The following is a 24,756-nucleotide window of genomic DNA, read 5'->3' as shown; positions in this document are numbered from 1 at the left end:
CAACATTAGTCAGCCCATCGGTGTCCGCAGCTCGTGGTCTTGCGATAGCGTTCTCGCTTCCCGCGCACGAGTTACCGGGTTCGATTCCCGGCGGGGCCAGGGATTTTCTCTGCCTCGTGATGACTGGGTGTAGTGTGTCTTTCATCATCATTTCATCACCATCGACATGCAAGTGGCCGAAGTGGCCTCAACTCGAAAGACTTGCTCCAGGCGAACGGTCTACCTGATGGGAGGCCCTGGCCACACGGCATTTCCATTTTTTTTTTTTTAGCCCATCGGTCTTTTACGTTTCACCTAATGCTACCTGAAAAGCGTCAAAGCTTTTCATGTTTATAATTAAAGGAGATAATTGCTTTTAAAATCAGTCATTAGTTTATTGCAATATATGAAGTGTGATGGAGGTGAATTACTGTGTCATTAAGCATCGGTAAAGGGCTATCATTCTTCTCTTTGCAAACTTGGTACACTTTGTGCGTGGAAGGAATTCTTTTGATGCGTTCCTAGATGGGAAGCCCGGCGACCAGGTGGACACAGGTAGTGCGTCCACGGGCGAGCGGCGGTCGCGCGCCTATGTCGGCACGCTTCACAGAGGGCAGGCCCCCAGACGATTAGCGACAGGCGAAGACGCTGCATATATCAACACACTGAGAAGGGAAGCCGTGGACATTCGCACGTGTGCCCGAGGCAGCGGAAACTACAAACTTAGAACGAAAAACAGTTTTGTCACGATTCTAGGTAACACGAAGAGAGCGGCGAGTTGAATAGCAACAGCGCGACTTGCGTGTCCAAGCATCTCAAGTGGCCGATCGAATTTTGGCCGTTTCCCTCGAGCAGAACACCTGGGAACGTGGCGGCAATACTCAAAGGGAGAAGTCTTGGTTTATTTGTATACTCTGTCTCACACAATCGCTCTCTTTTCCTCGCAGAATGCGACGGCAAGGAGGGAGGAAATTTTTAAAGGGACCTCTTCATTGGCAAGAATGTAATGTTCGCTTCGAAAAATAGTACGATCTACGTAATTTGCGGAAGGGCGGAGACAAGACGCTGGAGAGGAGCGGCTCTCTCTCTCCAGGTGCGAGGAGCGCACTAGTATTGGGCATTCCGAATATTGCTTCTGAGGAGGCAGGAGTTCACTCTTGGCTGCTTCCGATAAGTCGCAAGGATTCTTTTACTGCTTGTCATGAGACAATGCACGTTGCATTCGTCGCAAACAGCGTAGAGAGCAAATTTTGTTAGATCCAAGTAGGCGAGCTTCACTCACTGTGCGCGATATCAAGAGCTTAACTCAAGATCACATTTTGATTTACTACATTTCCGATGACGGTAGTACTGTTGGAACAGTTTTGAGCTTTGTTTAATGCAGTTTTACGTAGATTTGCACTTGCAGATGGACGCATACCGTCGTCCAGTGTTGATAACTTCGAGTAGCAGGTTTCGGTCACTGTTTTCAGCGTAGGGCATGTTAGACGCTATCAGCTACGTCGCTGGCAGAGTCCTGATGCAGCCGCACGCAATCAGCCGACTCCACCGCCACGCCGACCACGCTATGAACATGTTAATACAGAAAACGCCCGCTTTTCTAGCCGCGCTTTCTTCTTTCACTTTCTTCAGTTTCTTTGCAATGTGTTAGATGCTCATAAAGACGCAAGGCACAGTATTCGCCGTTTGCCAATTAAGAGAGTCATATGTTCAGCTGTTTTTCTTTATTCCTTCCTCATTTATTACACCAGGTCAACCCGTCTCGTGTAATTTATTTATACGTTAAATTAGAATGAAGTCATACAATGCTCATGTTAAAAGGCAAATACCAGGGCAGGCACCTTATATAATTCCTTGTTGTGAGCTCTTGGTGCCAATTCAATTCTATTTTTTATATATATACTTTCTACAGTATCAGGCGACCCAAATTTTTCTTTTATTTTTGTTTATCATTATTTGAATAATTTGTGAGTGACTGTTAAATTAATTTGATAAAATTTCAATAATTATTGCATATGCAGTTTAATGCAGTTCACTGAATAAACCACTTATATGTTGAACAGCTCTAAGGCGCTGCAGTCATGAACTGTCCGGCTGGTCCCGGTGGAGGTTCGAGTCCTCCCTCGGGCATGGGCGTGTGTGTTTGTCCTTAGGACAATTTAGGTTAAGTAGGGTGTAAGCTTAGGGACTGGATGACCTTAGCAGCTAAGCCCCATAAGATTTCACACACATTTTGAAACCTCCCCTTAGAAAAATTATTGAACTACTGTGCTGGTAAACCTCTTATGTTATTGGATTTTCAAACAGCTGAACAGAGCTGAACGTACTCAGACATTTCTCTCTTTACTTATTCTGATCTATACTAAACTGACACACAATATTTTTAGCGCAACGCAATGTGACTTTCAATAATCCCTACAAAAGAATGGCCCTTACTAACAACAACCTATACCTTTCATAAATCACTTACTTGACAAAAATCTTCGTTACTCGAACTACTGCAATACAGCGAGCGCCAATACTGCCAGCTAAATAAAAGATTCTAACTACTGAAGGCACTAACTACTAATAGGCATAGTTAGCAAATGAAAGATTTTGATAGAGAACAAACAATGTATTTACCTTAATAATGTTCAAAAGTCATCATGATATACAGTATAACAAATTTACTCTTTCTGATGGACACACGTCCAGATCGTCCGCTCTGAAAATTCTACCACCTCTCCCCCCACATCCGCCACTGCTGGGGGATCACCTCCAACTGCGCAACGCTAAGCGCTGTTCACATCCAACTGCCCAACACTACCATAGCAAATATTCCAACAATGCAAACCAGCCACAGACTGCACACAGCACAGCCAGTGATTTTCATACAGAGCGCTACGTGAAGTTACCAACATAGAAACCTAAACAGCCTACTTACAATTTGAACATTTTTTTGTTGAACAGCACTCCTTCAATTTCATTTATAGAATTTAAATAAAATTCATCTCTTTCTCCCTCCCACACGAGGTATATTGCATGTCTATCTGTTTTTATGTATTCGTGTGCAACACTCTCTTTCCATTCATTTGTGTCTGTGTTTTAATTAGTCAACAAATCGAGCTTTTCATATTTTAACTTACGCAGCTGACGATCTGTCTCTTTATTGTGCAAAACAATCATTTCAGTCAGCTCCTGTGTCCAGTTTTCATACTATGTTTTTTTAACTTATTACTCTCGTTTGGCAGAAGAGCGTATAATGATGATGCATTAATTTGTTCGGAAAGCGGTGCTGATTTTCAAGACAATAAAAGCGGGTTAAAAGCTGTGAACTATCTGGGGAAGTTAACCTTGCATTACTGAGCAATTGTTTCACCAGGTATCTAGTCTAGCTTACCAAATTCCCAACCAGACTAACATTAATTATAATCTTTTAGTAGTCATCTTACGATAACCGGTGATATATATATATATATATATATATATATATATATATATATATATATATATATAAAGACAATTTAAATAAAAAGAAATAAATTAGTTTGTATTTGGAAATTTATTTTAACATCTATCATTGAAATTTCAGCATATTAAACTTGAGTCATAACTAAGCTGGTGCCTTATTTAGGACTGTGAAAATATGAGTTTGTAATCTTGCGGAAGACATCAAATATGGAGCCAAGATTGGGAGACTGCATACAACACTGCATTCATAAAATAACACACGAAGAACGTTGAAACATATCCAAGAGGAAATTAACCACAACCAACCGATTCAATTTTCACCCAAAGAATCCTGTCCATCATGAAATTACCACACACTGGTATACTAAATTCATACTAACTCTCAGTGAAATCTTCCTGAAAAGAATAGCTGAGGGCTACTTTCATGCTTACACCACATGCTTCACGTGGTCAACTTGGTTTACGTAAAGAGTGTAACTCCACAATAATTTCGATAATTAAAATAAATTACATCGAAACGCAATTTACAAAAGAAAAACCTTGAACTGGTTACTATCGTCTTACTATTAACCTGATGGGTCAAACAATTGTATAATCACGTGGTACTGGTCTCACAAAGTACACCCCACGTGGTTTGAACATAAAGAAAAGTTGCTATATTGAAAAATATTGTCAAGACGAGTCGTTGTAATCTCACGCAGATTCGCATTTAAGATTGATGATCTTAGTTACTGATCAACACGTGGTTCCACATTACTCACAAAGTAGTGACAAAGCAACTACCGGCAGATATTCTGAACTTCACACTCGAATGAGACTGCGTTGCAATTTAAGATACCATTAGCTATTTTAGAGCTAAACCTGAAATAAAGGTGATTAAATTCTGAGTTAGGCTGAACTTAAGAAATCCATTGACCTACGGACTTAGCAGAGACGAGCTTAACCAGAGATCTTACCACTTCAGACGCTCGCCGCGGACAGACTGAACTGGGTCCCTACCGAGGGTGCTTAACAGATACATACGGAATTGACCAGAGAGGCAGCTTCCTGTACCAACATGACAAGGGACAGACAGGACCATACTAAGAATAGAAACCTCTTTGCTTTTAGAAAGTGTAGCTACCTGTTCCGACGTTGGTCCTACTGTTCTCTAGCAGACAGGCTTCTCTGCTACCATCAGGCATGCAACTAGATATACATTTGCTCATTCATCCTTTCACACAGAAGGGAAGCGGGATGACAGTATCTTGTGATGTTGTTGTTGTTGTGGTCTTCAGTCCTGAGACTGGTTTGATGCAGCTCTCCATGCTACTCTATCCTGTGCAAGCTTTTTCGTCTCCCAGTACCTACTGCAACCTACATCCTTCTGAATCTGCTTAGTGTATTCATCTCTTGGTCTCCCTCTACGATTTTTACCCTCCACGCTGCCCTCCAATACTAAATTGGTGATCCCTTGATGCCTCAGAACATGTCCTACCAACCGATCCCTTCTTCTGGTCAAGTTGTGCCACAAACTTCTCTTTTCCCCAATCCTATTCAATACTTCCTCATTAGTTATGTGATCTACCCATCTAATCTTCAGCATTCTTCTGTAGCACCACATTTCGAAAGCTTCTATTCTCTTCTTGTCCAAACTATTTATCGTCCATGTTTCACTTCCATACATGGCTACACTCCATACGAATACTTTCAGAAATGACTTCCTGACACTTAAATCTATACTGGATGTTAACAAATTTCTCTTCTTCAGAAACGCTTTCCTTGCCATTGCCAGCCTACATTTTATATCCTCTCTACTTCGACCATCATCAGTTATTTTGCTCCCCAAATAGCAAAACTCCTTTACTACTTTAAGTGCCTCATTTCCTAATCTAATTCCCTCAGCATCACCCGACTTAATTAGACTACATTCCATTATCCTTGTTTTGCTTTTGTTGATGTTCATCTTATATCCTCCTTTCAAGACACTGTCCATTCCATTCAACTGCTCTTCCAAGTCCTTTGCTGTCTCTGACAGAATTACAATGTCATCGGCGAAACTCAAAGTTTTTATTTCTTCTCCATGAATTTTAATACCTACTCCGAATTTTTCTTTTGTTTCCTTTACTGCTTGCTCAATATACAGATTGAACAACATCGGGGAGAGGCTACAACCCTGTCTTACTCCCTTCCCAACCAGTGCTTCCCTTTCATGTCCCTCGACTCTTATAACTGCCATCTGGTTTCTGTACAAATTGTAAATAGCCTTTCGCTCCCTGTATTTTACCCCTGACACCTTTAGAATTTGAAAGAGAGTATTCCAGTCAACATTGTCAAAAGCTTTCTCTAAGTCTACAAATGCTAGAAACGTAGGTTTGCCTTTCCTTAATCTTTCTTCTAAGATAAGTCGTAAGGTCAGTATTGCCTCACGTGTTCCAGTGTTTCTACGGAATCCAAACTGATCTTCCCCGAGGTTGGCTTCTACTAGTTTTTCCATTCGTCTGTAAAGAATTCGTGTTAGTATTTTGCAGCTGTGACTTATTAAGCTGATAGTTCGGTAATTTTCACATCTGTCAACACCTGCTTTCTTTGGGATTGGAATTATTATATTCTTCTTGAAGTCTGAGGGTATTTCGCCTGTTTCATACATCTTGCTCACCAGATGGTAGAGTTTTGTCAGGACTGGCTCTCCCACGGCCGTCAGTATTGTCTACTCCGGGGGCCTTGTTTCGACTCAGGTCTTTCAGTGCTCTGTCAAACTCTTCACGCAGTATCATATCTCCCATTTCATCTTCATCTACATCCTCTTCCATCTTGTGATATACAGTATATAAAAGAAATAAACTTATCTTAGAAAATAGATTAAGGAAAGGCAAACCTATGTTTCTAGCATTTGTAGACTTAGATAAAGCTTTTGACAATGTTGACTGGAATACTCTCTTTCAAATTCTAAAGATGGCAGGGGTAAAATACAGGGAGCAAAAGGCTATATACAATTTGTACAGAAGCGAGATGGCAGTTATAAGAGTCGAGGGGCACGAAACGGAAGCAGTGGTTGGCAAGGGAGTGAGACAGGGGTCTAGCCTCTCCCCGATGTTATTCAATTTGTATATCGAGCAAGCAGGAAAGTAAACAAAAGAAAACTTCGGAGTAGGTATTACAATCCATGGAGAAGAAATAAAAATGTTAGGGTTCGCCGATGACATTGTAATCCTGTCAGAGACAGCAAAGGACTTGGAAGAGCAGTTGAACGGAATGGACAGTGTCTTGAAAGGGGGATATAAGATGAACATCAACAAGAGCAAAACGAGGATAATGGAATGTAGCGGAATTAAGTCGGGTGACGCTGAGGGAATTAGATTAGGAAATGAGACACTTAAAGTAGTAAAGGAGTTTTGCTATTTGGGGAGCAAAATAACTGATGATGGTCGAAGTAGAGAGGATATAAAATGTAGACTGGCAATGGCAAGGAAAGCGTTTCTGAAGAAGAGAAATTTGTTAACATTGAGTATAGATTTAAGTGTCAGGAAGTCATTTCTGAAAGTATTTGTATGGAGTGTAGCCATGTATGGAAGTGAAACATGGACGATAAATAGTTTGGACAAGAAGAGAACAGAAGCTTTTGAAATGTGGTGCTGCAGAAGAATGCTGAAGATTAGATGGATAGATCACGTAACTAATGAGAAGATATTGAATAGAATTGGGGAGTAGAGAAGTTTGTGGCACAACTTGAGTAGAAGAAGGGACCGGTTGGTAGGACATATTCTGAGGCATCAAGGGGTCACAAATTTAGCATTGTAGGGCAGCGTGGTGGGTAAAAATCGTAGAGGGAGACCAAGAGATGAATACACTAAGCAGATCCAGAAGGATGTAGGTTGCAGTAGGTACTGGGAGATGAAGAAGCTTGCACAGGTTAGAGTAGCATGGAGAGCTACATCAAACCAGTCTCAGGACTGAAGGCAACAACAACAACAACATATAAAAGAAAGCGGATATAGGTTCTGTATGAGACTGTGTGACATGAATTAGATATAAACTGTGTTTTAAAGTGTAGTAGTGTGACAGATCGTTCTTGATTATGTGTAAAAGTAACACGTTCCACTGCTCAGTCTCCTCCCAGATAGTCAGAAACACCACAGTAAATTTAGAAGTAGATGACAACAGTTTTAAAAAATTAACATGAAAGGAATCCAACAGAGACATTTCAAGCGGGAAACTGTATCCGCTGACAGCCCACCCCCATACGAGGAGAGGGGGACGAAGTAGCAATGAAGGAGAGACAAGTAAGTTGGAGTGTACGTGCTCGCCGGCTACCTGGTGAAGCTGCAGGTGTTGGTGAGTCCGTAGCGCTGCTCGCCGACGGCGAGGTTCTCCGGGCAGCCGTCGTGGCGGCGGCAGCACGCGTCCGTCGCCGCCAGCACGCCCGAGTCCTGCTCGCTGCGGGCCACGTTGCCCGCGCCACACCACTTCGTGCCTGCACACGCCACACGCCACACACTGCTGAGCGGCCCCGGATCTACGACATCTCCGAACAGGGGCAAAAGCCTAACTGGCGACACCTCCCCCCCCCCCCCCCCCCACTCCTTCCCCGTCCACCCCCTCGACTGTTTGAGATAGGATGCCAACATTAAAAAAGATTTTTCACAAATATGTTCATTCTGTAGCGCACATCTTTCTGAATATACAGGGTGGTCCATTGATAGTGACCGGGCCAAATATCTCACGAAATAAGCATCAAATGAAAAAATAACAAAGAACGAAACTCGTCTAGCTTGAAGAGGGGGACCAAATGGCACTATTGTGGCTCGCTAGGCCCGCATCTCGTGGTCGTGCGGTAGCGTTCTCGCTTCCCACGCCCGGGTTCCCGGGTTCGATTCCCGGCGGGGTCAGGGATTTTCTCTGCCTCGTGATGGCTGGGTGTTGTGTGCTGTCCTTAGGTTAGTTAGGTTTAAGTAGTTCTAAGTTCTAGGGGACTTATGACCACAGCAGTTGAGTCCCATAGTGCTCACAGCCATTTGAACCATTTGGCCCGCTAGATGGCGATGCCGTAGGTCAAACGGATATCAACTTCGTTTTTTTAAATGGTAACCTCCATTTTTATTACATATTCGTGTAGTACGTAAAGAAATATCAATGTTTTAGTTGAACCACTTCTTTCGCTTTGTGATAGATGGCGCTGTGATAGTCACAAAGTACTTGGTATCACGTAACATTCCGCCAGTGCGGACGGTATTTGCTTAGTGATACATTACCCGTGTTAAAATGGACCGTTTACCAATTGCGGAAAAGGTCGATATCGTGTTGATGTATGGCTATTGTGATCAAAATGCCCAACGGGCGTGTGCTATGTATGCTGTTCGGTATCCTGGACGACATCACCCAAGTGTCCCGAACGTTCGCCGGCTAGTTACGTTATTTAAGGAAACAGGAAGTGTTCAGCAACATCTGAAACGTCAACCACGACCTGCAACAAATCATGATGCCCAAGTAGGTGTTTTAGCTGCTGTCGCGGCTAATTCGCACACAAATTGCGCAAGAATCGGGAATATAAAAAACGTCGGTGTTGAGAATACTACATCAACATCAATTGCACACGTACCATATTTCTATGCTCCAGAAATTGCATCGAGACGACTTTGAAAGTCGTGTACAGATCTGCCTCTGGGCACAAGAGAAATTACGGGACGATGACGGATTTTTTGCACGCGTTCTATTTAGCGACGAAGCGTCATTCATAAACAGCGTTGACGTAAACCGGCATAATATGCAGTATTGGGCAACGGAAAATCCACGATGGCTGCGACAAGTGGAACATCAGCGACCTTGGCGGGTTAATGTATGGTGCGGCATTATGGGAGAAAGCACAATTGGCCCCCATTTTATCGATGGCAGTCTAAATGGTGCAATATATGCTGATTTCGTACGTAATGTTCTATCGATTTTACTACAAGATGTTTCACTGCGTGACAGAATGCCGAGTGCCGGCCGAAGTGGCCGTGCGGTTAAAGGCGCTGCAGTCTGGAACCGCAAGACCGCTACGGTCGCAGGTTCGAATCCTGCCTCGGGCATGGATGTTTGTGATGTCCTTAGGTTAGTTAGGTTTAACTAGTTCTAAGTTCTAGGGGACTAATGACCTCAGCAGTTGAGTCCCATAGTGCTCAGAGCCATTTTGAACAGAATGCCGATGTACTTCCAACATGATGGATGTCCGGCACATAGCTCGCGTGCGGTTGAAGCGGTATTGAATAGCGTATTTCATGACAGGTGGATTGGTCGTCGAAGCACCATACCATGGCCCGCACGTTCACCGGATCTGACGTCTCCGGATTTCTTTCTGTGGGGAAAGTTGAAGTATATTTGCTATCGTGATCGACCGACAACGCCTGACAACATGCGTCAGCACATTGTCAACGCATGTGCGAACATTGCGAAAGGCGAAAATACTTGCTGTTGAGAGGAATGTCGTTACACGTATTGCCAAACGTTTTGAGGTTGACGGACAACATTTTGAGCATTTATTGCATTAATGCGGGATTTACAGGTAATCACGCTGTAACAGCATGCGTTCTCAGAAATGATAAGTTCACAAAGCTACATGTATCACATTGGAAGAACCGAAATAAAATGTTCAAACGTACCTACGTTCTGTATTTTAATTTAAAAAACTTACCTGTTACCAACTGTTCGGCTAAAATTGTGTGCCATATGTTTCTGACTATTAGAGCGCCATCTATCACAAAGCAAAAAAGTGGTCCAACTAAAACATTCATATTTCCTTAAGTACTACACGAATATGTAATAAAAACTGGGGGTTCCTATTTTTTTAAAAAAGCAGTTGATATCAGTTTTACCTATGGCAGCGCCATCTAGCGGGCCAACCATAGCGCCATCTAGGTTTCCCCCTACAAGCTAGACAAGTTTCGTCTTTGTATTTTTTTTTTCGTTTGACGCTTATTTCGTGAGATATTTGGCCCTGTCACGATCAATGGATCGCCCTGTATATATATACTGTAAGACGTGTTATTTTGTCTCAAGTGTACCAAAGGGTAGAGTCACGCCTGTCCACATTACGTTCTTCTATTGCATGTCAGTGCTCTGCGGAATTCAAACGTGTATATTTTGTAATGGAAGCCATCAAACCTATATTCAGGACAGTGGAAATTAAATTGACCTGCAGTGCCTCTCCTGCTGCCCCCCTTGAAAAAAAACTACACTCCTGGAAATGGAAAAAAGAACACATTGACACCGGTGTGTTAGACCCACCATACTTGCTCCAGACACTGCGAGAGGGCTGTACAAGCAATGATCACACGCACGGCACAGCGGACACACCAGGAACCGCGGTGTTGGCCGTCGAATGGCGCTAGCTGCGCAGCATTTGTGCACCGCCGCCGTCAGTGTCAGCCAGTTTGCCGTGGCATACGGAGCTCCATCGCAGTCTTTAACACTGGTAGCATGCCGCGACAGTGTGGACGTGAACCGTATGTGCAGTTGACGGACTTTGAGCGAGGGCGTATAGTGGGCATGCGGGAGGCCGGGTGGACGTACCGCCGAATTGCTCAACACGTGGGGCGTGAGGTCTCCACAGTACATCGATGTTGTCGCCAGTGGTCGGCGGAAGGTGCACGTGCCCGTCGACCTGGGACCGGACCGCAGCGACGCACGGATGCACGCCAAGACCGTAGGATCCTACGCAGTGCCGTAGGGGACCGCACCGCCACTTCCCAGCAAATTAGGGACACTGTTGCTCCTGGGGTATCGGCGAGGACCATTCGCAACCGTCTCCATGAAGCTGGGCTACGGTCCCGCACACCGTTAGGCCGTCTTCCGCTCACGCCCCAACATCGTGCAGCCCGTCTCCAGTGGTGTCGCGACAGGCGTGAATGGAGGGACGAATGGAGATGTGTCGTCTTCAGCGATGAGAGTCGCTTCTGCCTTGGTGCCAATGATGGTCGTATGCGTGTTTGGCGCCGTGCAGGTGAGCGCCACAATCAAGACTGCATACGACCGAGGCACACAGGGCCAACACCCGGCATCATGGTGTGGGGAGCGATCTCCTACACTGGCCGTACACCACTGGTGATCGTCGAGGGGACACTGAATAGTGCACGGTACATCCAAACCGTCATCGAACCCATCGTTCTACCATTCCTAGACCGGCAAGGGAACTTGCTGTTCCAACAGGACAATGCACGTCCGCATGTATCCCGTGCCACCCAACGTGCTCTAGAAGGTGTAAGTCAACTACCCTGGCCAGCAAGATCTCCGGATCTGTCCGCCATTGAACATGTTTGGGACTGGATGAAGCGTCGTCTCACGCGGTCTGCACGTCCAGCACGAACGCTGGTCCAACTGAGGCGCCAGGTGGAAATGGCATGGCAAGCCGTTCCACAGGACTACATCCAGCATCTCTACGATCGTCTCCATGGGAGAATAGCAGCCTGCATTGCTGCGAAAGGTGGATATACACTGTACTAGTGCCGACATTGTGCATGCTCTGTTGCCTGTGTCTATGTCCCTGTGGGTCTGTCAGTGTGATCATGTGATGTATCTGACCCCAGGAATGTGTCAATAAAGTTTCCCCTTCCTGGGACAATGAATTCACGGTGTTCTTATTTCAATTTCCAGGAGTGTAGCAATTAATTCTGTGTGGGATTATTTGTGAAAGGGAGAATAACAACTCTTCAGAAAATTTGCACTCTTTATTGCCTGTTAGTCAATAACTTCCTCTTTTGTGTGACATGAACTTAAATACAGGAAACGTAACACCAGTAAATATAAGAGACAAGCAAGATAGTACACATTTCTTCAATCCTTAGGTACCAGCATTTTTTTTTCCTCTCTAACCTCGCTACAGCTTCACACAGCGTGCTTTCCTTTTTGAGAAACAACCTATTACCTCAAAGTTCGTCAAACATTTTGCTACACGAAAAATCAAAATCTCGTTATCTAATACTGAAAAAGTTGTTGATACGAATAGTAGCCAAGACTGCTGTGGTTTCTCGATTTGATAACCTCTATTTTGTCACTGTCTGTTAAATAAAGCGAAATAGGCTTTTGTAGGAATTGTAACACTTGCCAAATAAGCTAGACTGTTTTGAGAAAAATGGTAATTTTTATGTACCTCATTTATGTACAGAACGCAATTCACAAAATACCAATATTACGCTTACTACAAGCAAAAAGTTTTATGTTAGGAAATAGTTTCACATTTCATTCATATGCTCCAGTTTCTCAAGTATGAAGTCGAAAAGTAGTAGTAGTACGAAATTTTTATATAAATTCGGACCCATCATATTCTTCCATATAATTTATGTGATGTCCCAGTTTCTTCGCATTCCTCATCCCTTAAAAAAAAAAATATCTTATAATCACTAATTCCATAACTATTCCCGCCACTGTCAAAACTTATTTTCCAGTTAACTGCGCAGGTTCACTTATCTCGTATTTATTTTCCGATTACGCGTCATTACATGTTCGTAAGACGCGTTTTTTGCGCTGTTTCTAGACCTGAACTTAAAGCAGCTGCTAACCGGAGGCTTTACAACTGGTAGTTAGCGATCTGGCAAAAATTTTCTGTCAAAATATCATTTTCTTGGATATACCAAGAAGATAACATGTACTCTTTTTTACATATTATTCCTGTTAGTCATTTATTTCTGCCCTGGTAATCTGAACCTACGAATTCCACTAATAATCATAACAGCGCTGATCATTCCCTCACCCAAAGTCTTTTATTTCTAGATGCGACAGAGCTCCCCCTTGCAGAGACATCGCGTACACTATGCAGGCATCCAAAAATCAACTTATGATTCGTTCAGAAATCAATTTAGAATGTGTTCAAAAATCGACTGGGATGCATGCCAAAATCATATGAATAATCGATACAACAAGTGCGATGGGTGATAGACGCTTTGTGAAACAAGGTTTTTTCTTAGAGAAACCGCAGTTTCTCTCCCCCCCCCACCCCCTCCCCACCCCTCCACCGACTCAGATTTGGGACTGCTGCCGAGCTGACAGCATACAACCGCTGAGGTCAGCTGATTATGTGTTGGGAGACCGAACATCGAAGGTCATCTGTATGCCAGCATGGATCAGTATACCCAATGCGTACGCGTCTTGAGTAAATTGATCGTCGGAGTGTAAGATAGTTTTCTAAATGTTTGTATAGCGCTTATCTCAGGCGCGACGTGGGCATCAACCCGAAATTCACCTAGTGGAATGTGAGAAACGTCCTAAAAGCGACACCGATACACCGACACTTGCAGTAAATCTCCCGTGCAGATTCCATCGGGGGCCAGAGCACTCGCCGCGCTGTCTAAGGCGATTTGCCATGGTTCGCAGGGCTCCTCCCATTGGAGATTCGAGTCCTCCTTCGGGCACGGGTATGTGTGCTGTACTTAGATTAAGTCAGTTTAAGTCAGATTAAGTAGTGTGTAAGCCTCGGGACCGATGACCTCAGCAGTTTGGTCCCATAGGAACTTACTACTATCGGCACATCTCCCTCTCCTCGAAGCGGGCGGTTTAATACGCACGGTTATCCGGGCAGATCCCGTACAGATCTCCTCAGTGGTCGGCGTACGTGGAAACAGCTACAAATCAATAGCAGCCCCCCCCCCCCCCCCAACATCATCATCCAGTTCTGGACATCCCCTCAAATTAATGTGAAAATGTGATCGACTGAGGGGACAACACAATGTTGCGACCACAACGAAGGACGCAGAGAGTACAAAGTGTTATTTTCCTCTCATCTTTCATTCCCTACCTGAGAGGATAGTGTGTGGTGATACAAAATTCGCTTTTTTTCAGCCACATATCAAGGAACTGAGAGCGAGTCTATAGGATTTCCAATGGGGAAAGTAGTTAGTTGCATGTTCCATAAACTGTTTGAACGATTTTTTTATCGATGTACATGGAAGAAGTCGGTTTACAGAATATATACAGGTGATTAATGTCTTACTTATGGAACTACACTCAAAAACTAGTATTTTAATATTAAATAGGAAGCACTGTCTAATGTTCTGCAAAACGTAATGACGAAAGTACTTCTCACGTGATGTGTTACTGCTAAGTAGCATAGCTCGATGCAACTTGCACCGTATGGTATGCGGGGACGAAGGTGCACGCAGGGCAAAGATGTTTCCTTACTTGTGAGTGTAGTGTGTCAGATCTGCATTTTCAGTTGAGAGGGTTTATGGTGGAAGAGTCAAGTGTATTGTGTTAGTGGTTTGTGCTTTGAAACTTTCGATATATTAGGTGAGTTAGTTTTCTGGGGCCTACAATCCTGGTATTTACCATGTAATCGAGGGTTTCTGTCTGCTACAACAACAGCCCAAAGAATTAGCAGTACCTTGTATTCAGTTGCAGAACCTAACTCACGCTTTAAGCTTGGCTATTACTTTAACAAGTTGTGACATATGCCAGCTGATACCGGAAGTTCAGAAATCTGCGTCACCGTGCAAACATCCTAAGAACTAGCTGCGGCAAATGTCCGCATGCGTACCTTTGTCCCAAAAAGTTTGTCTTTTCTTTGTTTGGTTTTAACACTGAACGCGTATATTTATTTAGCAGATTTTATGGGGCTTGGTTTATAGTTCTCTATTTCACATTGACTGATTCAGTATTAACAAGACTAATTCAACCTCAATTTAGAGAAACTAAGAGAGAAAAACGTTCTCCATGCCGTTGCCATCTAAAACGTCACAGGGCGCAAAGAAGCTAATAGAAATGCAGCTCAAAGTCTTGGATGTAGTGAAATCATATTATGTAAAAGACTTAAAGCAGGTCTGGGGGCGCGTCAGTTGAGCGTTTCAAGAAAGTATTTTCTGGGACAGAGGAAACGGAATTGGCGAAGGACTGTATCAATCTGGTCTATGTTCTACGGCCTTGCGCTTAAACAGTTCCGACATGTAGCTTATCAGTCTGCCGAAAGTAATGCCCTCAGTCACCTATTTAATAAAGAAACCCGATTGCCTGGGGATAACTGGGCTCGCTTATTCGTCACTCGTCATAATTTAAGTATGAGGCAACTGGAGAAAATCAGTATCAGGAGATAATGGGGCTCAATAAGGCACAAATGGAACTTCTTTTCAGTTACTCGGAAAATTTCCAACCTAAATATAATTTTACGCCCCATAAAGCCTATAATGAAGACAAAACGGGAATGCAGACTCCACAGGAAAAACTGTAAAGAACTGTGCCAAGAGATAGCCAAACAATAATAATAATAATAATACAATGTATTTCCTTCTGTTAAACTGTTTTGCATTTAAATTAGTGATATGTTAGTGTCATGTTTTGATGTTTAATACGATCACAATGATGGAGACAGTGATTATGGTTATTATGATCATGGTGATGATTTTGATATTGTAAAACATTATACAAGTTAATAATGGCAGTACCTGACAAATACTTTAATTGTGCTTTACTCTGTCATGATTATACTAATTTGTTTTTGTGTGGAAGTTTGTCCAGGCCTGGGGCAAAGACCTATTTTCTTCAGTTGTAACATTCTGTCAAATGTAACTTCGATACAGCATTGAAGTACTTGAATTTTGATATGATCCTAGGTGTATTGAACACAACAGTCATTTTCACGTAACCATAAAAGCTAAAAGGAAAAATAGAAAAGTGTTGGAAATTGGAAATTTGTGGTAAGGTCTTATGGGACCAAACTGCTGAGGTCATCGGTCCCTTGGCTTGCACACAACTGACTTACGCTAAGGACGACACACACACCCGTGCCCGAGGGAGGACTCGAACCTCCGACGGGGGAAGCCGCGCGGACCGTGACAGGACACCCCAGACCACTCGGCTACCCGCGCGGCGTAGAAAAGCGTTAAGTGCGCACATTTGACCCAGCCTACCCTACATAGAAAGAACTGCTACGGCATAGTAAACACAGTAACTGAACATGCTCGATAAAGTTCCTTGATTATTCATGACGTGCCCACCTGTGACGGTAGGTGGAAACATGTAAGGCACCCACGAACACAGTAGAACATGATCGTTTCGGTATCCAGATGTTGTGGTGTGGGGAGACATAATGTTGCACGGGCGTACTGACCTCCAAATCTTTGAACACGGTACACTCACTGGTCGACGTAATTGTGAGGATGCCTATTCCTCTCCCATGCGCGACTTTTTCAGGATGCATTCGCCCCTGACTTCATTGTTATGGATGACAGTGCTCGACCACATGGAGTTTCACAGGTTGAGCAGCTGCTGGAACCAGAAGGTATTCCGCGAATGGACTGGCTTCTTCTAACTGAATATTTCCAGTTTGCGGATGTTGCTGTGTGTTTCCTGCCCATACAGGTTGCTAATATAATTGCGTAGGCTTCCGTGGCCAGAGTCAGTCGACATATAAGTTTTCTGTGTTCGGTACCGCGTCATAATGTAAAAACTGTTGCTGCTATAGAAAAAACCAACGTTTCGGCCACGATTGCAGGGGCCTTCTTCTGGGTCTGATGGTGCGTTCTAGTTATGCACTGTCCTTTATATTTTGTTGTTAGTGTTCGCTGCGCATACCATTACGCCATAATTTTAAAAAGGTAGTTAGTTTCATTGGTCACTTAAGGAAGAAGGTAGTGCTCGTGCCTCGTGTTGACAGTGCGGTCTGTTGGGCTCTGATTGCTGGCAGCCAAGATGGGTAAAGCCTGAGTACATCCTCCCTGTTCATGTTGTTAGGGTGTTTAAACATTTCGATGGCCTCTCTGAATTTGCGTTTCGTCATAATAGGCTGCTTGGCCAACACACTGGCTTCGCTGAATTTTATTTCTTTTCCGCAGTCATGGTGATGTTCTGCCACTGCGGATTTGTTGTGTCTCCCTAGACGAATATAACACTCGTGCTCCCGTATGCGCGTTGCTATTGGCCTAGCAGTCTCGCCGATGTATGCCTCTCCACATTCGCATTCCATTTTGTAAACGCCTGCAGTGTGTAATGCATCCACCTAGTCCTTGGTGGAGCCTAGCACGTCCTGGATCCTGCGACCACTATAGAAGACAGGCTGCGCCCAAACGCGGCGAAGGTGTTTGTCTATTCGGTAAGTAACGTTTTTCACATAGGGTAAGCGTACTGTTGGCTGCAGTTTGTCTATTTCCTGCTTATCTTTCTTGCTTGTGTTCGTCGACAAGGCTGTGTTTATCGACTTAAGGCTGTAGCCATTGGCTAGAAACGTTGTGCGTAACCTTTTAAGCTCAGGTGTGATGTTTTGAGCATCACTTAGGCACTGCGCACGGATTGCCAAAGAGCGGATGACAGAGTTCTTCTGCGCTGGGTGGTGGTAGGATTGGGCGTGCAGATGCCTGTCAGTATGTGTAGTCTCCAGTGTACCATCCGTTCTCCTGTACACTTCGACGTCTAGAAATGGGATAGCACCATTCTTTTCTACTTCCAGCGTGTACTGTATCTTCCCGTGCATATTGTTCAAATATTCGTGGTGTGTAGCTCCGTTTCACCATGAGGTCATATAGCGAACGTGTCGTCCACGTATCTGAACCAGCAACGTGGGCGTAAAGGAGCTGAACCGAGGGCCGTTGCTTCAAAGGCTTCCATAAATATGTCGACTGCCAGCGGAGATAGGGGAGACCCCATTGCTACGCCGTCTGTCTGCTCGTAGTATTTTCCTTGCCATTTGAAGTACGTTGAAGTCAGGCACAATCAGGTCGCATATGTCTGGCGGAAGGATGTGGATAGTTTCATCTACTGGCACGTTCGTAAATTGTGATTTCACGTCAAAGCTGACCATGATGTCCGTAGACAAAATTGTTTCTCCCTTTAGGCGTTCTATAAAGTGTGTCCAGTTGGTAAACAGCAGCAAACTTCTCATTCGACGGTGGCCACCAATCATGGTATATAACACAAGAGCCAATGGACAACAGAGGTCACGTTCTCCCGCCACGGCAATAACCTATTAAAATAATGTTCCCTCTCCTTCTTCCTTAAGTCGCCAATGAAACTAACTACCTTTTTAAAATTATGACGTAATGGCATGCGCAGCGAACACTAACAACAAAATATAAAGAACAATGCATAGCTAGAACGCACCATCAGACCCAGAAGAAGGCCGCTGCAATCGTGGCCGAAACGTTGGTTTTTTTCTATACCAGCAGTGGTTTGTACATTATGACGCTGTACCAAACTCAGAAAACTTCAATGTCGACAGTTTGCAGTACGTCCATACGCACCAACCGTCCAGAAGTTGTAAACAGCGCTGGTGGAGGAATGGCACACCCTAAAACAATAACCTCGTGACCAGCATGGGAGCATGCCGAGTGTGCTCTGCCGTCCTTCGAGGTCACAAACACTCTTAAGAAGCATGTCCCACCGTTTGTAATGTACAGCCTACTGTCATGAATCGCAGTGAATTTGATATAATTATTGTGCTCCAATGAAAGTGTCATTTCTATTCATTTCATTGACTATGGCTTTCAGTTATATTTTACACTATACTACAGGAGTTCTTTCTACACAGGGGTCAAGTTCGTTAGAGCAGTGCTATTTGACAGTGACACACGATGTATTAGATACTTTTGTCCTTAACTTTTACGCACTCGTGTCTGGCCACTGGCCACCATTCTTACGTGCTTCCCCCAACCAACCACTTCCTTGCTTCTTGCAAGCGAAACTATTCCTGTTTCAGAACTTAAAACAACGTTCCCATAAAGTCAACATGGTTTTCGCTTCACAAACGACCAACACAATAGAACCGCTACTGTGGGTGCCAGGCACTTGGTCGGACCGCGCCGTGAGCAATGCCTGGGACCCACAGGGGTGGCGTGCTTGGGGTTGGTCATCCTTCAGAGACGGACAGAGTGAGGGGAGCGGGAGTGACTTACCAGGGTGCACGACGATGCGCTTCTTGAGCGCCTCGTAGATGCCCTGTGGAGTGAGCGACACGTCGTCGACGTCCAGGTACTCAGTGACCAGCTCGTCGACGACGCGCCGGCAGCCGGCCTCCGCCTCCCCCGCGCACGTGCTGTTGAGGCCGATCAGCTCCAGGAAGCGGCCCGCCGTCTCTCCAGACACCGCGCCCGCCACCCACGTAGCTGCCGACACGGAAGTCTTGTTTTAAGTGCTCACCAGGTGTGGCTCGTGGTTTTAATGCAAGCGAAGGCTCTGAATCTGTTACCAGGAAGCCCAAATTCTCAAGTGCCCTAGAGTCATACCTTTTTTCTCCTTTTCAATTATTACTCAACATATGTTTTTTTTTTTCTACTCCATGCGTCGCACACGTTTCTAAAAGTGTCCAAATGCATGGAAGGTAGGGATGTTCACGATCATCGACATTTGAAAAATATCGATTTTTCAATACTTACGCTGAAACTATGAAGTGGAAGGCTTCGGGAAACCACCACTGGAATCACTTCCCTAGACGCTCATGCGGTGAACCTCTCTGACAAGGCTTCCCCTATGACAAGACCTGCCGTAAGGCAGACCACAAAAGTTTTCATATGAAACACACTGCGCAAAAGAATTAAAGGGTCATTTTGTTGAAAATCATTGATTTCCCCCAATACGACGCAGAAGTTTGAAGTAATACTCAAAGGTGCCTGCAACCTTCCTCTGTAATGGCGGACAAGCGCCGTACGCCACGACATCGCCCTCAGGTTCAGCAAGGTGTCGACACATACAAGAAAAAAAGCTAGAAGTTCATGCTAGGTGCAAGGTGGATAATGAGACCACACTGGCACCAGATTTCTCCATAGTTCTGGCCCAGGTCACGTTAGACGTGTCACACGATAGGAAGGTCGTCATTCCTCCGTTACGCACTTCTCATTCCTTCTCTTGACGCCTCTGCGATAGAGGTCAAAACAGCGACGCCCAGCGCTTAATCCAGCGTTTTCTTACAGGTGGCTGAGAAAAACATTTCAGACACACCACTCTCAGAAACGACACGAAAAGGCCTCATGAGGTGGTATAAAGGACGTCAATGAAGCTACCTCTCCTCTTTCACTCACATTTTGCGATGTAAATCGACATTTTGCATTGTGTTGTGCAACGCAATGACGTACTTCACACTGCGGACTCCTCGCCAGACGATTACGCCCTTCGGTGAGGACATCGTGAGACTACAGCTGCACTGAACGTGATGTGGTCTCTTTGGGGTGTAACGCGACTGCAACTTTAGCATCGTTCGACAAAATTTGAAAGTGACCCGACACAGAACATGGGGTCTCTGCTTTTTCAGCCCTGCTGTTTCGCGTCCTCCTGTGGCAAGATAACGGCAGGGTGAGAGACTGACATCTGCTCGAATAAAACGCAAAGTATCTCTCTAAGACCGTTCAGTTTGGCAGCAATCTCGGTGTCACCTGCACACCACTGTCGACCACATTAAAATATTCCTGTACAGAGACAATTCTGGACCGATTCCTAAGCACTGGCGGGCAGGTAAAACCTCTGACACATTCTACCTGAGTGGCGGTGCACTGCTGCTCTAGCACCTGCTTGTGGACCTGTGAAATCCAAGGAGTGTCGAAGGGGTTGCCTGCCTGCAGGTGCATAACAGTGGCTTGAGGGTTGTCTCTGAACAGGTACATTTTTAAAGTGTTCAATAAATGTGTGGAGGCGGCAACGGGAGTGTTGTCACAACTGGGGTGCGCTAGAGAGATGCATATATTAGAGCCCCACCCCCTCTGATCACGTCACAGGAGGGTGCAAAACAGCAGGGCTAGAAAAGCATAAATTTTCTTTGCTGCATCGGATCACGTTCAAAATTCGTCGAATAGTTTTCAACGGTCACTATTGTTTCCATCATGTATACCAGAGCAAAAATTGCAATAGTGCTAAATTCCAAAGAGGTCAAATAATGTTCAATGGCACTGTGGCCCCACGATGTCCTTAGACAAGGGATAAACTAGAAGGTGTCCATAGACAAGGGATAAACCAGCCAGAGGGTGACAACAGTGTCAAAGGCTGTCAGGAACGCCGTTCTGTTGGACATCGCACTGCAAATTGTTATTTTCGTCCGCAAAATGCCTGTGAATGAACGTTGCAAGGGAAAGGGTGGTTTCATTGACATTCATTATGCCACGAGCTGAGATCTTTTCGTGTCGATTCTCAGAGGTAGCCTGCCTCAAATGTCTTCCTCTACCATCCATAAGAAAACTGCGTGATTTGGATGCTGGGTGTTGCGGTTCTGACCTCTGTCACAAAGGCATCAAAAGAATTGAGTGAGAAGTGGTTAACGGGGGTGGGGGGGGAGGGGGGGGGGAAGGTGACGACCATCCGATCGTGTGGCACTTCTACCGTGGAGTTAGGCAAAAGTGTTACAAAATTTGGTGCCAACGTAGCCTTACACCTCACATGAACTTCCGGAACTTCCGAGCCCTAGCCTTTTTCTTTCCTTTCGCATGTGTAGTCGACACCTTTCCTCTAAAAGCGTTGTCGTGACGTCACAGGCCGCCACAGTTTTGCACCTTTACAGAGGAAGTTTGAAGGCATCTTTGACCCGCATTTCAAACTTTTTCATCGTTAAGAGGGACAACAACTGGATTTCAAAAAATCGACCCTTCAATTCTTTTGTGCAGTGTATTTGACACATCGTATCAACGATAGTAAAGGCAAAGTATCGACCTTCTATTTACCTGTCACTACACTCAATAAATTTTTCCTCTTCTGAATTTTTTTCTGAACATGTTTCATAGCACTCCTTCGGAATTTCTGCAGTCGTTAGGGACAATGACAACCAAGCTACCATTCAAGCTGGTGTGTAGTGTATACGAGTCTGGAGACATACCATTAGACCTTAGGGGAAAAGATCATCCACACAATCTCGAGAACAACGAGGGCGGCTGAGTGCGAGAACAAAATCAGCATAACGACTCATGTATCCAAGCTGTTTACAAGAATAACGTACACAATAACGGAAAAGGAAACTGAGGATCTCTTATATGGCGAAAAGTTTGGCTTCCGGAAAGTTAAGAATACGAGACAAGCATTTCTAAGTTTGCGACTGATAAAGGAAGCAAGACTTACGTAAAATAAAAACACGTTAATAAGAACTGTCGACCTAGAAACAGTGGTTCAAAAATGGTTCAAATGGCTCTGAGCACTATGGGACTTAACTGCTGTGGTCATCAGTCCCCTAGAACTTAGAACTAATTAAACCTAACTAACCTAAGGACATCACACACATCCATGCCCGAGGCAGGATTCGAACCTGCGACCGTAGCGGTCACTCGGCTCCACACTGTAGCGCCTAGAACCGCACGGCCACTCCGGTCGGCTAGAAACAGTGTTCGACAACGTAAAATGGTGCAAAATTTTCGAAATTCTGAGAAAAATGGGTGTAGGCTTCAGGGAAAGACTGGCGATATGTAGAGCTAAGAGGGAACAATAAGATTGGAAGACCAAGAACTAAGTGCTCGAATTATAAATGATGTAAGAGAGGGAGTCATCCTTTCGCCCCTACTGTTCACTGTATACATAAAAGAAGCAATGACGGGAATAAAAGGATTGTTCAAGAGTAGGATTAAGATTCAAGGTTAGAGGATACTAATGGCATCCTCAGTGAAAGTGAAGAATGATATAGCCGGCCGGAGTGGCCGAGCGGTTAAAGGCGCTACAGTCTGGAACCGCACGACCGCTACGGTTGCAGGTTCGAATCCTGCCTCGGGCATGGATGTGTGTGATGTCCTTAGGTTAGTTAGGTTTAAGTAGTTCTAAGTTCTGGGGGACTTATGACCACAGCAGTTGAGTCCCATAGTGCTCAGAGCCATTTGAACCATTTTTTGAAGAATGATATCTTCAGTGAAAGTGAAGAACAATTACAGGACGTATTGAGCGGAATGCACAGTCTAATGAGCATGGCATACAGCCTGAGTATAAACTGAAGGAACGTGTTGAGGAATATCAGAAATGAGATTAGCAATAAAACATATAACATGAAAACTGATGATCACGAACCAAACGAAGTTAAGGAATTCAGCTTGCATGGAATCAAAAGGCATATGACGGATGAAGCAAGGAGGGTATAAGCAGACTAGCACAGACAAATATGACATTCCTGGCCAAGAGAAATTCCCTACTATCAAAGATTATCCGTAACCTGAAGACGAGGTTTCTGTGAATGTACTGTAGGAGCACAGCATTGTACGGTAGTCAATCATGCACTGTGGGAAAATTGGAACAGAAGAAAATCGAAGTATTTACTATGAAAAACAGTCTTGATCACAATTTATTTATTCTGGTGATACATCACCACCAGAAGGAGGTTCTTACTCATTGGTCTGAAGATGACCACAGTAGTGGTCGAAACCGGTCACTGTAATAAGTAAATTGTGATCAAGACTGTTTTCGATAGTAAATATCTCTAACACATTGATCACTTTCACTCCCACGATGTATTCAAAAGAAAATCGAAGTGTTTGAGACATGGTGCTACGAAGGATGCTGAAACTTTCGTGGACTTGTATGGAATGAGGAGGATCTTCGCAGAATCGGCTAAGAATGCATCATAAGAGAAACACTGACGAGAAGGAGGCATAGTACGACATGACATCTGTTAAGACATCAAGAAATAATCATGATGCCACTAGAGAAAGCAGTGTAAGGTAAAACCTATAGGAAAAGACAGAGATTGGTATATATCCAGTAGGTTGGGATAAGAGAAGAAATAGTGACAGGCCGCATTGAACCCGTCAGAAGACTGATGACCCTGGCTTCTCAACGACACTATTGCAACACATTTTTGAGTTGTTGATGGTGGAGGGGAGAGGGGGATTGAGAGTAAGAAGTTTAAATGAATAAAGATAAGAAAACTGGTTACTGTTGCAGCTGAGTATGGACTACAGCGTTTTATTGTTAATTCAGTTCATGCATTCATGGTGTGAAGTAGCGTGTGCCCATATGTTGCGAACGCTTGTTTTTTTCCATTAAAATTATACTTCGAATTACGTAAATACATTTTCTGCTTATGATACTTAAGATTATGTATGATCAACGTAAATTAAAATAATTAAATGAAAGAAACACACATATCCACATTGAGGTTTTTCAGATGTTTGAGTTCTGACGGATCTCAAATAACTGTGCTCTTGTCGTTGGTTACTTCAAAAGATAACTGTTATGAATAACAGACATTTTCAACACACTTTGGTTTTCGGTGTTAATATACAGGGTATTCGGATATTCCCCTTACAAACTTTTAGGATTTGTAGAGGGGAGGTTGTACATAGTAATTTGAACACGAAACCGTATCCGGAAATGTATCGTTTACGTTCTACCACGGTTTCAGTTCAGATGTTTAACTCATCCACTTCTGTTTGAGCAACTGAATTAGGCGAGATGCAGTACAATTATTAGGTAACAATTCGAAAGGAAACATAATGAAACATCCAT

The 24,756-nt window shown here is 44.1% G+C and overlaps 1 protein-coding gene across 1 annotated transcript in view; it reads right to left on the bottom strand.

The window, feature by feature from the left end:
* Positions 1 to 24,756, bottom strand: part of LOC124545522 — a 120,835-nt gene that overhangs the window by 41,109 nt on the left and 54,970 nt on the right. Inside the window, exons 4-5 of the mRNA XM_047124469.1 lie at positions 19,254 to 19,463; positions 7,723 to 7,882 (exon numbers count right to left, since the gene is read on the bottom strand). Coding sequence (XP_046980425.1) covers positions 7,723 to 7,882; positions 19,254 to 19,463 — 370 coding nt within the window. The remainder of the gene's footprint in view (positions 1 to 7,722; positions 7,883 to 19,253; positions 19,464 to 24,756) is intronic.

Source organism: Schistocerca americana, chromosome 8, assembly GCF_021461395.2.
Source record: "Schistocerca americana isolate TAMUIC-IGC-003095 chromosome 8, iqSchAmer2.1, whole genome shotgun sequence".
Taxonomy (NCBI): Eukaryota; Metazoa; Arthropoda; class Insecta; order Orthoptera; family Acrididae; genus Schistocerca; species Schistocerca americana.
The sequence above is the reverse complement of the archived record's forward strand: the minus strand, read 5'-3'. Positions and strand labels throughout refer to the sequence as shown.